Source organism: Ambystoma mexicanum, chromosome 5p, assembly GCF_040938575.1.
Source record: "Ambystoma mexicanum isolate Mex_15411 chromosome 5p, UKY_AmexF1_1, whole genome shotgun sequence".
Lineage (NCBI taxonomy): Eukaryota > Metazoa > Chordata > Amphibia > Caudata > Ambystomatidae > Ambystoma > Ambystoma mexicanum.
The window spans coordinates 1,344,453,029-1,344,469,161 of NC_090930.1; the positions used below are offsets into that span (position 1 = coordinate 1,344,453,029).

The 16,133-nt window shown below is 45.4% G+C and overlaps 1 protein-coding gene across 1 annotated transcript in view; it reads right to left on the reverse strand.

The window, feature by feature from the left end:
• ATPSCKMT (ATP synthase c subunit lysine N-methyltransferase) overlaps nt 1-16,133 on the reverse strand; it is a 594,428-nt gene that overhangs the window by 468,404 nt on the left and 109,891 nt on the right. Inside the window, exon 2 of the mRNA XM_069613731.1 lies at nt 13,160-13,455. Within this exon, the coding sequence (XP_069469832.1) occupies nt 13,160-13,455 (296 nt within the window). The remainder of the gene's footprint in view (nt 1-13,159; nt 13,456-16,133) is intronic.

A 16,133-nucleotide genomic window follows, 5' to 3' on the forward strand; every position in this document is an offset into this window, starting at 1 on the left:
CTGCGAGAACTAATAGAGGCCATAACATACCCGACAGAACTCGCATTAGTAAAGTGCCAAGCACATACTAATGGAGAAGATCCAATCTCAAAAGGGAATGAGGCAGCAGATTTTTACACAAAACACGCCTCCTATTTCAGCAGAAATGTGGGACCTCAAAGAAAAACAAAAATAGAGGGTAGGGGTAGGCAGATGCTGATGAAGGAAGGCTTAAATCACTTTTCAGAAACACAAATAATGGAATTACAGGCAGCAGCACCAATGGCTGAAAAGGAACTCTTAGTAAAAATATGGTGCTCGATGTCCCCTACTGATGCCTTGTGGCAGCAAAACAACACTGGGAAAGTAGTTATGCACCTTGCACTATTGAAAACAGCCTTAACCCAATTACATCATCCTACACATACAGGGAAGGAGGTGATTGCAGCACGCATTGGAGAATCATGGTTCTGTCCTGAGTTAAACGCCCATGTGTCCAACTTTGTCAGCAATTGCCTCACATGCCAACAAGTCACATCCGGCCACACACTAAAAGAGATAAGAGGAGTAATACCCCGGCCCGAAGGCCCATTTATACACCTTCACATCGACTACGTTGACATGATCAACATATGTCAAGTCTACCACTACATGATCGTGGTGGTCTGCCACTTCTTAAGGTGTATAGAGGCTGGCCCGTGCTCCCATGCTGACGCGTTGAGGGCAGCAAAATTTCAGACCAGAGAGGTATTCCCAAGGTGGGGCGTCTGCGAGGTCCTGTGGTCTGACAATGGTCCTTACTTTGCAAACAAATTGTTCCAACACATCACCACACTGCTAGGTATAGAACACAAGTTCTCATGTGCATATCACCAGCAAGCAAACAGAATCTGCGAACGCCTCAACGGACTGCTGAAAGAAAGCATAGCTAAAACACAACAAAGCACTCGAAAGAACTGGCTATACTGCTAAAATTGACTCAAGGTCGCAGACTACCCTCCCAACCCTGGTTTACGGATCAGCTTAAATCTGCTCGCCAGAAACTTAGACAAATGGAGCGCAAATGGCGAAAAAGCTCGAACCCTGCCCTCAGAGAATCCTACAAACTTGGTCTCTCTACTTATCTGGCCAGTGTTAAAATGGCTAAAGCCACTTTTCTCTCCCACAAAAAATCGAAAATGCCTTATGTCCGCCCAAAACCTTGTTCTCTATTGTTCACTCATTAGACTCTTCTGAGGCCCTTACTTCCAAGGTTAAGCCCTCTCAAAAGCTGTGCGACGACCTTGCCTCATTTTTTATCACTAAAATTGAAGTGATCCACTCTAATATCGCGAAATCTCCTGCGATAATGACTCCAGGTGCCATCATGTCATTACCTGCACCCCCTATTGAGCCCTCAGCCAATTGGTCTACCTTCCCACTTTTTACCGAGACAGAGGTCCTAGCGGCTATCTTGAAAATTAAATCATCCTCTTCTGAGGATGCTATTCCCACCACCATTATGAAGAAGATCGCCCCAGACCTACTAGCAGATATTACTTCGGCCATAAATGACTCTTGTCAGTCAGGACTGGTTCCTTCGGAGCTGAAATCTGCGAGGGTTATCCCCCTTCTCAAGAAGCCCACACTTGAGCCCACAGTCCCCGCCAACTTCCGCCCTATCTCTCTGCTTCCCTTCTTGTCCAAACTTCTGGAATCTCTTATCACTCCCCTTCTGTCCTCTTTTCTGGAATCTTCTAAAATCCTCAACCCTGCTCAGGCTGGTTTTAGGCCTGGGAGAGGTACTGAAAGTGTGCTGGTTTCTGTACAAGATGACATGTCCAGGCTAGTTGACGTGGGTGGAGTCGGTGCTTTGATTCTGTTAGATCTGTCAGCCGCGTTTGACACGGTTGATCACCCCATCCTGCTCTAACGCCTGGCTCAGATCGGGATATCTGGCCCAGTCCTTGCGTGGTTCACCTCCTTTCTCTCAGACCATACACAAACTCTTGCCATGCCCCCTTTTCTTTCTTCTTCTTGCTCCGTCACCTGCGGTGTCCCACAGGGATCCTCACTTTCTCCGGTTCTGTTCAATATCTATATCTGGGTGTTGGTCTGCCCCATTCGCTCTTATGGCCTCAACTGTTACTCTTATGCTGACGACACTCAAATCCTGATCCGACTAGAACAAGATCAGGCTGAGGTGTCGTCATGCCTTCATGACTGTTTGAGAGCCGTCGGTGGCTGGATGGACCAGAACTGGCTCAAACTTAATGGTGACAAAATGGAAGTATTGGTGGTGGGTTGTCCTCTGGATTCCTCGCTGTGGACCTCTGCTTTCTGGCCCACCTCACTAGGTCCTCTTCCTAGTCCAGTTAGTAAAGTGAAAAACCTGGGTGTCATTCTCTCTGCCTCTCTCTCTATGTCCAACCAAGTGACTGCTGTGTGCCAAGCTGCCCACCATCAGATCAGGGTCTTTAAGAGGGTTTTACCCATGATACCGGAAGCCATTTGCCCCCCCCCCCGTGGTGGCTGTGTTAGTCCTCTCGCGGTTGGACTATTGTAACTCTTTATACCTGTCGCAGCCGATCAGCCTAATACAGCGGCTTCAGCTCATGCAGAACCTGGCGGCCAGGCTAGCCACTGGCACTCCCTATGGAGCCCACATCTATCCAGTGCTCCGCCGACTTCACTGGCTTCCGGTGGGCCAGCGTGTCCATTTTAAGTCACTGTGTATTGTCCACGGGTGGTCCACGGCCAAGGAGCTGAGTTTCTGCAATCAAAATTCTCTCATTATATCCGGTACGTGACTTACGCTCCTCCACCACTAATCTCCTTGTTGTTCCAAGATTTAACCGTGAAAGGGTCGGCGGTAGGGCCTTCTCCATCGCAGCTGCTAAACTCTGGAATAATCTTCCATTGGCACTAAGAAGTGCTTCCAACCACCTTGGTTTCAGAAGAGCCCTCAAGACCAATTTGTTTTAGCTCTCCATTCTCTTTGGCCCTCCCTTCCGTGAGCAGCTCTCCTCTCTAGCGCCATGATGCCCTCGGGCGACCGTGTGCTCTACAAGTCTAGATAACATAACATAACCGCCTGCCCCTAGCTCTGTTCGAATTACGGAACAAGCCCAGGTCAGATCACCACCTCACGCCCCACAAGGTGGTGACAGGACGTCAAATGCAACTCCCGTTAGCTCCCCCTAAAGGGCCCTCAGGGATTGTGAAGAGACAGCTGGAATATTTGGTACAGAAATGCATGCATATATCAATTCACTTGTTTCTAGCACCTCTTTTATCTCTCAACAGATTTGACGGGCACAGGGGAGGCCGGAGAACGACATACAAGAAATAGACGACACTCAGGACTCCATAAAAGAACTGCCCATTAAAAAGGGAGACCAGGTGCTCCTAAAAAATTATTTGAGGAGGCAGTATTCACCCTGATTTACTGGCCCGCACATAGTTGAGGCGGTCGTGGACAGGGCAATAAAACTTGAAAATAAAAGAGTTTGGTACCATCTCCACAACATCAAGCCCTAGAAAGCATCGGCCGCGCCCCAACGCGTCATCGACAGGGCCAATGCTACAGCAACAACAGACACACAAGACAGCTGTGACATTCCAAAACCAACAACTCCAAGGGTAGATACTCCCCTGAGCACAAGTGAGCGAGGGCGTGTAAATCACCCAATGGTCAGACGCTCACAAGCACCTGACCATTGATACAAATAAATTAATAAAGTAAGCATCGCCGTTAAAAGACATAGAACTGTACAGTAAATGCTCACTGAACTGGTGGAGAATGCCATTATGTAGACATGGCCATACAAGCATGCGCAATCTCATTAGGACTACACTATGTTAACACTGTCTTTAACATTCTCTTTATTCGCACATGCAGGGTTCTGCGTCATCTGTTAAATGTACATGAATGAATGTTAGAAAGAGGTTGAAATACTGATTTAGATGTTACCCCCTATTGAACACCTGAAGCATTGTCCCACCAGTACATTCCTGCCATACGAAGGCCCATACACTCCAGACCGAGGCCAGCACAAGTATATTATAACGCATTCATAGAATACATAGCTCAAACATACCCACAACTTCACCATATCCTGCCCACGCTTAGAAATAGATCCATACATAAAATCTGTGAGGAAATGTTTGCATGGGCATTAAACGACTACTTAGTAACGGGGCATAAAGTACTTACAAATACTAAAACAATAAAGTTTTTTATTACACTTGTTAGGCAGGCAACTTTATCACCTCATCAATGGCTGGACGGCCGTGTAAGTAATAAGTAAAAGCTGTAATAATAAAAGTTGTTTTTACCATTGTATGGTTAACACTGCCACTGAATTGCCATCTACTGTCTTTTGGCAGTTGTACACAGCTTTGCATGTCTCAGCAACTCCCACTACTAACATCTCCCCCACCCAAGCTGCAAGGAGTACTGTGTCAGGTGGTACGAGCAAACCTGCCGACAAGTTTAGGAGAGGTATGCGTGGCGTTAGAACTGATGTTAATGGCGTTGACACATACCTCACAGGCACCGCACACATAACAAACAACATGTGGTATAAACACATGTCTAAAATCGGTAAGGACACAATAAGGAACAGCTGCTATGTCTGCTCGCTGATCCCATATGCCATGAGTGCCTCCAAGACATTCGTAGCCACAAGTACCTGCGACAACAGCACAGTGCCTCTTGTATCTCGCTCTGTTCCAGACACGAGGAAGGTTCCAAGGCAAAACAGCAACACTCAGATGGAGATCCAAGGCAAAGTACTCTTACGAAGATAATTTCATAAAACGCTACCCGTGTTTGACAATTACTGGCAACATACTGAAGCGTTACGATACATAACTGACGGGCCAGAAAAAGGAGAAACAAAAGAAGTAGCACTGGAGTACTTACCCTGCAAATGGAGTGCTTAGGAGACAGGAGGAGAACCTGGCTGCTGGTAGCGACCTCAGATGTTGCTCTTTGGGAAAGTATACACCAAAGGAGGATGGGTAGATGGGGTGGTGGGGAGTAAGCCGCTAACATTGACAAAGGCTGCAGTAAACAAAGTTCAGGAAGAAAATGACAAATGCTTCAAGGAATGGGCCAGGAGCACAAGCTTGCTGACATGGCTGGATAAGGAAGACGGTTCAGTAACGATAATTCTGCTAACAAAACCTACATTGCTTCGTTACCGACTTGGAACTTTGCTCATGGATTGGCTTTGCCTCGTCCCTTTGATCTACGCTGCCCACTTCGTTACCGACTTGGAACTTTGCTCACGGATTGCTTTGCCTTGTCCCTTGGTATCACGCTGCCATCCTCGTTGCCGACTTGGAACTTGCTCTCGGATTGCTTTTGTCTCACCTTTATGGATCTACGCTGCCCACTCTGACTTCTGAAGTGGAACATTGATCACGGACTGCTTTGCCTCGTTTTGTTGATTCTACGGTGCCCGCCTTGTTGCCGATTTACCCAGTAAGCCAGGAAGCATTAATTCCTTTTCCGCCCCACACTATGTATGGACTAGAGACTTCCTTGTTCGATAGTGGGAGGCCGGGAAGCATCCTCGTTTCGTCGGGTTTGGGTGAACTATAGACTTCCTCTCCCATTTGGGCGTACACGTGCCGTTGGGAGTTAGTTTGCACTGGACTTGCTTTTGCTTCTTTGGCTTACTGCATTCTGGTTGGTCTTCAGATAACACTGTTTCCTTAGACGTGGTAAGCATCCTTACATTAGTGCACACTGTGTCAGTATCTAGCCTTTCACAAAATAAACAAATACAAATTTTGCAAATATTCAAGGCACCTCCTTTAAAAGAAAGACCCACTTGTTGTTTTCTCCTGTTAATGTTATTCGGATTCCAGCCTCCGCCCAGAGGTTAGCTATTCATATATTGTTAGAGAAATTAGCATAGAGTTACCTAGAAGGTTGTTCCTTAACATGTTGTCCGTTACCCTTTTTAGGAGCCTGGTGTTCGTGTTGGGTCCATTCTTTCAGAGAATAGAACCCTCTGTATTGGTCACTAATTCCATACACAGGGTTATATTGTAAGTAGGAATTTGTCTACAACACTTCGTGGGCAACAATAAGGCGGATTCTGACATAATCAGAAGCCTTTACAATGGACCCTACGGACACTTTAGCTCAGATCATGCAATTGGTTTCAGACCTGCGTACGGATATGGCCGCAGCTCATGCTTCTACGCATCGCCGGATTGATGAGCTGCAAGCCAGGATGCATTCTGCTGAGCCGCCTGTCCCTAATCTCGCAGTGGCATCTGGTTCTGGAATCGGTCTACCCAGACAGGAGTCGGGACCAGTATATATGACAGCCTAGTTTCCCTTGGCCCCTCCATAGAGGTTCAATGGGGACACCAAGACGTTCTGTACATTCTTAAATCAGTGTCGTCTGCACTTTCTTACCAGACCCAATTGCTTCCCCAATGCTACTACCAAGGCTGCATTTTTGTTGTCTCATTTAAGGGGCACAGCCGCTTCTTGTGCTAACCAATTACTGGAACAAGGTAGTCCTTTGTTGTTCGATTGTGATGCCTTGATCAAAGCTATGAGTCGGGTCTTCGATACCAGGTATAAAACTGAAGCCACAGACCTTGTGTTATAGGGGTTACGACAAGGTGACTCCACCCTGTTGTCATATCTGGCTAAATTTAACTGGCTGGTAGCTGAGACGGGTTGGCCAAAAAGATCCTTGTTTTATAAAGGGCTTTCTGACTCCTTGAAGGACACCTTAGCTACCGTTCCTATAGTTCCTACGGCCTTTCCCGAGCTCCTCGACATGGTGCTCCAGATTGACGCTCGTAGGGCAGAAAGGAAAGGAGTCAAAAAGACATTAGTTCCGCTAGCCATGACCCCAGCCAATTCCACTATCAGTAATAGTGAACCCATGCAGATCAGAGTGGTAAGAGGTTTGTTAACTGCCGAAGAACTGCAGAAGAAAAATAACCTGTGTTTTTACTGCAGTTCTTCAGGACATCATCTCAAAGGCTGTAACAAAAACCAAAGAAGCAGGGAAATGCCAGAGCTCGGCAGTAGAGGGAGTCAGATTGCCGGGCTCAACACACCCTGACTCCTATGGGTCAAACCCTTTCATCATTCCCACTCGGTGTTCATATTTAGACAATCAAGAGTGGACTATAGATGCGGTGCTCGACTCCGGGGCTACCGGCAACTACATTGATGATGCTTTTACCGGGAAACTAGGTATCCCCATTGTTCCGAAGTCCCATCCAGAAGTGGTTAACACGGTAGATGGTACCACACTGCTTTCGGGACTGGTCACGGAACAAACCGTGAATCTAACAATGGTCACTGATAGTGGTCATAATGAAATCATTTGTTTTGATCTTATTGCTGATCCTCAATACCGATTGATATTAGGTCTACCCTGGTTGAAAGTCCACGATCCTATAGTCGACTGGCAGTCAAAGTGAGGTGGAGTTTGTGTCCAGTCATTCTGAGGCATTTTGTCTGCATATTGAAACCAAGTCAAGCAACCCTTGTCGCTGTTGCGTGCTTCATCCTCAATAGGGACCATCACGTCTGCTTCCCTACACAAAGAATATTAGAGCTTCGGGGATGTCTTTGATGCTAAGTGGCCGAAGTTCTACCTCCACACAGACCCTATGATTGCCCCATTGATCTACTGCCTGGCGCTAAGATTCCTTCTGGACGGATCTGTTCTTTGACACAATAAGAGGATCAGATCCTCAAGGAATATCTTGACAAGTCTCTGAAAACGGTTTTATCCGCCCATCATGTTCCCCTGCTGCTTCACCACTATTCTTTGTGCCGAAGAAGGAGGGAGACCTTCGGCCTTGTATAGACTACCGCGGTTTGAAGCCATAACCATCAGAAACCAGTATCCCATACCTTTGATTTCTGTTCTCTTGGACAAGTTGGATTCTTCGGTGGTGTTTACTAAGTTAGACCTCCATAGGGCATATAACCTGGTGAGGTTACGACAGGGGGATGAGTGGAAACGGCATTTAAAACCAAGTGTGTGATGCCGTTTGGATTGTGCGATGCCCCGGCCACATTTCAGCACTTTATCAATGATGTCTTCAGGGACATGATGAACCAATTCTTGGTGGTTTACCTCGATGATATCTTAATTTATTCCGTTTCTTATGAGCTCCATGTTCACCATGTCACACAAGTCTTGCAGCGGCTCTGGGAACATTCATTGTATGCCAAACTAGAGAAGTGCATATTCCACATAAACAGTGTGGAATTCCTTGGGTATGAGATCACGGAAAAGGGCATCCAGATGTCTTCATCCAAGGTTAAAGCTGTTTTGGAATGGCCGGCTCCTAAATCCCTGAAAGCCCTGCAATTGTTTCTTGGCTTTGGCAATTTTTATAGACAGTTTGTGAGGTCGCTTTCAGAGATTGCAGCTCCTCTGACTGCGCTCACTAGTAACAAGAAACCGTTTCTTTGGAACCCTGCTGCCGAACGTCCATTTGAGGCTCTCAAAATAGCCTTTACGACAGCACCGATTCTACAGCATAGAGACCCCACACTTCCTTATGTGCTAGAGACCGATGCTTCAGATGTTGCCCTGGGAGCTGCACTTTCGCAACATTGTAAGCACACTAACGCGCTCCATCCGGTGGCTTACCATTCACAGAAACTCAACAACCATGAACAAAATCATACCATCACGGAGAAGGAGCTTTTAGCTGTCCGTGATGCGTTCCTAGTCTGGAGACATCATTTAATGGGCACGGCAGTTCTGGTTCAGTTTAATACGGACCACCGCAATCTGATGGCCTTGCAATCAGTGAAGTGTTCTACAGCCCGTTGTGCAAGTTGACATGAGTTCTTATCATTTATCGCCCTGGTTCCTGGCATTCCAAAGCAGATGCATTGTCTCGTATACATGGGGAACTTTCTCAGCATGCTGGATAAGGTGCCTTGTTGCTTCTGAATCAGGTCATTTGTGGGTGTACTTTGAAACCCTCTATGAAATCTGTACTGCAAACGTGGGTGGAGACCAATCCTCAGGCTATCATTGACAACAACATTGAGGTCACACAGTCCTTGCCCTATGTTCAAGGGAGGGTTTTTCTGCCGGAAGGGGATGCCCGGACTATGGCCTTACAATGGTGTCATGATTCCAAGATCGCAGCACACCCAGGTGCCAGAAAAACCCTGGAGTTGTTACACCGCTGGTGCTGGTGGCCAGACATGATCAGGGATATCACCCGCTATGTTTCCGCTTGCGCTGTGTGTGCCCAAGGAAAGAACATGCATACAAAACCTGTGGGTCTCCTACAACCATTACCTATGCCCAAGCAGCTGTGGACTATGATATCGGTGGATTTTATAGTTGAGTTACCCACTGTACAAGGTTTTGACATGATTTTGGGTTGACGTAGACTACCTGACAAAGATGGCTTTGTTTGTGCCATGTAATGGTCTTCCAACAGCCCCCGTTCTGGCTGATTTGTTTATGAGACATGTGTTCAGGTTTTTTGGTTTACCCAGTATAATCATCACTGATCGGGGATCACAGTTCACCTCACGTTTCTGGTAAGCCCTGACTTGTTACTTTGGTATTGAAGATAGGTACTCTAATGCCTACCACCCACAAACCGACGGACAAACCGAACGTATTAATGCCACACTCGAGCAGTACTTACGGTGTCTCCTTATTCAACACCAAGTTTCATGGCTGTCTGTATTGGTGATGGCGGAATTTGCTTATAACAACTCCTTACATACGGCCACCAGATCTACACCCTTTTTTGCTTTGTACGGACGTCACCCTCATACATTGCCCTTTCCTCTTGTGCCATCACCTTGTAATCCTGCAGCCCTTGCTTGTGTACAAGACATTGCCAAGTTCCAAGCCGGTATCAGACACCATTTAGTGGAAGCCCAACAATGTACAAAAACCTATGCTGATGTCCATAGGACCGAGGCCCCGTTGTATAGGACGGGTATGAAGGTCTGGCTGTCCACCAGGCATCTACACCTGCCAGGTTGGAGGTCACTTTTGCCACGATTCACTGGTCTTTTCATTGTTTCTGATGTCATTAACCCGGTGGATGTTAGTTTCATTTTGCCGAGTACCTGGAAAATCCACCTTGTCTTCCATGTGTCGCTGCTCAAACCAGTTCCCGGTGCGACTAGGCTCTCCATTCCAGACCGTCCTTTGCTGGTTCTGGGGTCGGATAAATATGAGGTCAATCAAATCCTTGCTACCAAGGTCAGAAAAGGTGTGCAGTTGTTTCTCATCGACTGGAAGGGCTATGGTCCTGAAGACCGAACTTGGGAACCCGCTGGTCATATTCATGCCCCGGATCTATTGGCTGATTTTTGGTCTTCCCGTAGGGGAAGGCGTTCTTTAGGGGAGGGTACTGTCAGGCCACCAGGTGAATCAAACTTCAGAACACCATCCCATGTCCCCAGAACACATTCTTTGCACAAGAAACAATAATGTACATCTCCATGCATACTCTCCCTCCACAACAAGATCAGGCGTTGTTCTCTCTTGTGCGTCTTTCGTGGCCAAACACGCAATGCTGCACGAGTAAACATCAACACACATTATGGTAGGCAATGGAAGTTGCCATGGAGACTGTGGCACTCACCTTAGCCTTTCGCTCACGTCACTCACAAGCACACTACAGGTCATGTGGTCTGGTACTTCATAAGCACCTCCTTGTCAGCCGTTCAGCGCTTCTGATTTTGCTGAAGTACTTTGGTTTATTACTTTGAATCTCTTGTTGACTTCGTTATTGAACCTTTTGCCCACTCACGGATTGCCTTTGCCTTGTCCCTTTGATCTACGCTGCCCTCTTCGTTACCGACTTGGAACTTTGTTCACGGATTGCTTTGCCTTGTCTCTTGGAATCATGCTTCCCACTTCGTTGCCGACTTGGAACTTGCTCTCAAATTGCTTTTGCCTCGTATTTATGGATCTCCGCTGCCCGCTCTGACTTCTGAAGAGGAACATGGATCACGGACTGCTTTGCCTCGTGGATTCTACAGTGCCCGCCTTGTTGCTGATTTACCAAGCAAACCAGGAAGCATTCATTCCTTTCCGCCCCACGCTACGTTTGGACTAGAGTCTTCCTCGTTTGATAGCGGAAGGCTGGGAAGCATCCTCGTTTCGTCAGGTTTGGGTGAACTAGAGACTTACTCTCCCATTTAGGCGTCCGCGTGCCATCGGGAGTTAGTTTGCACTGGACTTGCTTTCGCTTCTTTGGCTTACTGCATTCTGGTTGGTCTTCAGATAACATTGCTTCCTTAGACGTGGTAAGTGTCCTTACATTAGTGCACACTGTTTCAGTATCTAGCCTTTCACAAATGAAACAAATGCGTATTTTGCAGATATTCAAGGCACCTCCTTTACAAGAAAGACCCACTTGTCGTTTTCTCCTGTTCATGTTTGTCAGATTCCAGCCTCCACTAAGAGGTTAGCTATTCATATATTGTTAGAGGAAATAACAGTTACCTAGAAGGTTGTTCCTTAACCTGTTTTCTGTTTCCCTTTTTAGGAGCCTGGTGTTCGTGTTGGGTCAATTCTTTCAGGGAATAGATCCCTCTGTATTGGTCACTAATTCCATACACAGGGTTATATTGTCAGTAAGAATTTGTCTACTACACTCCGTGGGCAACGGTAAGGTGAATTCTGACAAAATATAACTTTCAATGTCAACCAAAGATCCAGATCTATGTACTCTATGGTGAGCACTGAGTTGGGCTTTGCACAGGCAATGTGGGTTCCGCTCGCAAACTTCCATGTGTGCACATAATTTGACATGTTCACCAATGTGGAACCAAGATAGTGGATCAGCTTCTTGCAGACTCGACCAATGCTTACAGCTGATCTCAATATAAATTATGTGGGGAACCAATCCCCCGCAACCAGTGAGAATATCACACGGGTGCAGACATTTGAGTTCAGCCTGCCTACGGGGGTGGAGATTGATCCCTATATATACTGTGAGGTGACCTAGGTTGGTGCAGGAGTTTGAATTAACAGAGCAGTGAGCAGGAGAGCAGACCAGAAGCTGAAAGTGCAGGAGAAGTTTGAGGTGGAAGAGGAGAGGCTGGGGGTAGAAGAGAGGTTGGAAGTACAGAAGAGGCTAAAGGTGAGAAAGAGCTGGAAAGAATGGAGATGTTGGTAGTACAAGCAGAGGTGGGTGAACAATAGATGCTGGAGGAGGTGAAACTAGAAGAGGGAAGAACGATCAGAGGGGAGGAGAGAAGTATTACCAAGTTTGAAGGAGGAGGTGGAAGAGAGGAAAACCGGAGGGGGGATGAGGAGGAGTAACCAATTCAGAGGAGGGCTAGAACTAGGCTGGGAGATGGGAGAGAGGAAGACCTGAGGTGAGATGAGGAGAAAAAACCTACTAGGAGAAGAAATGATACAGCGGGGGAAAGGCAGCAGTGGCAGAGAGAAACGGGGAGTAAAAGGCAAGATTCTAATAAATGGGAGAAGTAGTGATATCTGGAAAGAAGGCAAAGTGGGGAGGTAGAAAAGAAGTGAAGGAGATACTCAGAAAGAGAATAATGGAGACCCTCTTGGAGACACAGGGTGAGTGCCAATACGGACAATACACAACTGAAGTCCACATGCTGTGTGGGTCAGTTGGGTGGCAGAACAAATGTGTGGCGGAACATTAAGGAGGCTAGACCAAGGACAAAATCAGATCCAGACCTAAGGTTAGAGAACAGTCTCACATGTCTGGGTGAGCATCAGTACAGAGAGGAAGCCAGCAAGAGCAGTTGGGACATTTATATGGCTAGGTTCATGCCCAGTGGAAATAAAACCTCCCCAACTGACTCATCCCTATGGCACCTGCAGACAAGACTGGAGAACTGCAAGGCAACCTGCTGAAATGTAGTACTTTACCCACTGCTGGCCAACAGAGAACCTATCCGCCTAACCGCACATTGTTGTTTCAAAGAACTATTGACAAGAGAATGTGACGCAAGGGAGGGAGTCCGGAGACAGCTTAAATAAACATTATTTTGTTTGGAACCAAGGAGACTTCACTTGTGCCACTTCTGACATTTAAGTTGCCTCTAGATTGTACATAGTGCCTGATACAGTTCTGGAAACCTACCCCTATCAGTTGCATTCTTTTTGGAGTCCACTTTGCTTCACGATAATACATACATACAAAAGTACAACTGCAAAGAATAACTTACTATGCGCCCATCACCACTTCCAATGTCAACCAAAGATCCAGATCTACTCTGCAACATTTTTAAAACATTCTGAAGTTGGGTAGTAGTTGCAGGAACAAAAGGCAAGCAAATCTTCCTCAGTGCAGGTGTTACGAAAGGAGTAGCTACTGCATACAATGATACCAGCGTCCCTCCAATGACAGCAGTAACTAGAAGTCCCCAGCTTCTTTTCACTGTGGTATCAACATTAGAAGCCAAAACAAAATCATCTTGTGTGGAACTTCCTTCTTCAAATTTTTGGGGCATTACTTTTGCATCTGCAATTAGAAAAGAAAAGTATTTTTTCAAATGCAATACTTCATTTTCTAGTATACATATAAAGCATCAGGTTTTTTTGTCTAGAAGATGTACAGCTAGGAATGATGCATCCAGCAGTCTGCTCATTTTCTGGCGACAGCAATCTACCAAATATATTTTAGTGCTCAGATAAATATTTTGTGACGCATTTGAGAAAAACTGAATGACATGCTGAAAGGTTTTGAACCTGAAAACGCACATTGTTAGAAAGGACAAGCATTCCTTAGTTTTATTTTAGCAATAGCTAAACATTACATTTGTTCTGTTACATACTTCTCTTCCCGCATACGCTGACCCACCTCCATCCAACAGTACTCACTATTTTACATAGCACACCATTGGCTATGAAGAGGAGTAGACAATCCCGTCCTCTGGTAATAGACAGGTGAACATGTCATTTAGGGTCTGTGCCCCGCCCTCCTGTCTAACACTGTAAACGTCAGAAGCATTGTCCATTGAGACAGCCAGGCTGCCCTTATTCTAGGCAGATCCATTAGAAAATAGGTACACAGTAAATTGAAGATGACAAGAATAGGTGGCACGGCACACATTTATTTAGGAAAACACGAAACATAAACAAATGCTAACATTGTGCACAATATACATGACAGAATACAGATTTCTGATATAGAATATAGATCAGCAAAAGGCAGCCATTTATCCCAAAATGGATGCCACATCCTGCATTACAAATGGCTACAGGCCTTAAATCTCATGGAAATTCAAAAGTGCTGAATACATAACAAATATAGGGCTGGGTGGAGTTCAGACAGATAGCAAACCAAGCCAAGGTTATTGAGAAAAGGTAGGGCTTGGACAAAAGCTAAGGTGCAGCGATTTAGCACTTTAAATAGCAGAATATATAATGTTCAATCGTGCTGCTCACAAATGAAACTTGCATAAAGACAGAAAAACAATCAGGTAGAGAACTTAAGCCAATGAGAAACCAACAACTAATCTATGTCCTTGGCAGGCTGTCTTGAGCATGCAACATTTCCAAACAACTTCTAAACTAGTTTTTAAAGTCGCGAAATATGTTTCGTGTTCACTGAAATAAGGAATAGCCTGAGTCATTGTGACAAGGAATAATCATGTGTTTCAGAAAAGCATTTATGTCCAATGAAAAAAGGTGATGCATTTTGCTCATAAGAAACGTAGCCTCTCATATTGTATGGTTCATTTTCAGAACAGAACTGTTGTGTAATATCTTAATTCTATAAAAGTGTGCACAAGATGGAGAAACTTTGAGTCTTTCCGTGCTAACTGAACATCTGTGGCATGGGAAATGCTACCAACTAGCTGTAAGGAATAAAGGCTTCTGTTTCTTGTACTCTGTGTGTCTTCATCCAAGGAGGGCTGGCTAAATGGATGTCTAGGAAATTACCCCATATCTACTTATGGCGACCGACGTTGGAACACTTTAAATCTTTAGAGCGACAAGTGCCCACAATCTTCTGAAGTCTGATGGGCGCGCTGGAAGGCACGAAGAATGTACAGAAGAAAGATAAGAGGGACGAGGAAAAGGCTGCAGACTGACCTCATTTTTCAGAAGTATGTCCTCATGCATGGTAGTATGCAGACGGTGGCTTTCAAGAAGGAAGCTGGCCTCCATGAATTATGGGTGAAGTATACACTGTGCGAGTAACAAGAACTAAGGGGAAGATAGCATATGTAATAAAGATATATAAATGGGGCAATGGGAGTAAAAGGGAGGCCAGTGTATTGCGTATATAAATATAAATGGGAAAGTGTAGCAAAGATTTGTTTAAGGAAAGGATACCTCTGGATACCTATATTAAGTAATATGAAAGGTGATGTGTCATCCCCTGTGAAGGGGTGAATATTTTTGTAGAGTCTTTCTAAAGTAAGACTTGAGATGGACCCATTTCAAATCTCCAAAGGGGATGGATTTGAAAGATAAGTTACCTCCATTACAGAAGAAGGGGAGAAGACGGCCATAGAATTATGTGCACATTTCTTTTTGGGGGGGTTATCTGTGCCAATTTGAATCATATAAATATTCTTTTAAGTGTTTGTTGTGTTTGTCATGTGGTTAGTTTGTCGTTTTGTGTTGAGCACAAAGGCAGGGATTTCATTTTTATTCTTTGCAGTTTGTTCTTGGCTGTGGGCTGCGTTTGCAGAGATAACAGCCACATTCTTTCGATCAGTTTTAATGTGTTATTTTAATCAATAAATGAAAGACTTTGGAAGATGCACATACAGTGTTTTGCTATGCGCAGTGCAAGATTAATGGCCGTCTCAAGACACGCCATTCCTTAGCCTTGCTGATGGGTGTTGAGCAGTGGTGCACAGCAGAACAGATAACAGCTGCAGCCTTCAGCATAAGAGTAGAGGGGAGGGCTCAGAAAAAGAGCAGCGCTCAACATAGTTAAGTTAGTCAAAGCACTGGTTGTTAAGAATTCCCACATTGTTGCGGTAATATGCATTTAGAGGGCAAAAGAGTTTGGTTGGGAAGTTGGTGTTAGAAATGTCAGTAAAGCTGGGATTAATTATAGTTCAACATTTATGGAGAAGCTTGGAAAAATGATGGGAAGTGTTTGGATATTTTAAGAAACTGGATTGGGCTGTTTACAAGTATGATTGAGAAGGAGAAGTTGTTTTCAATTTTGAGTAGGCA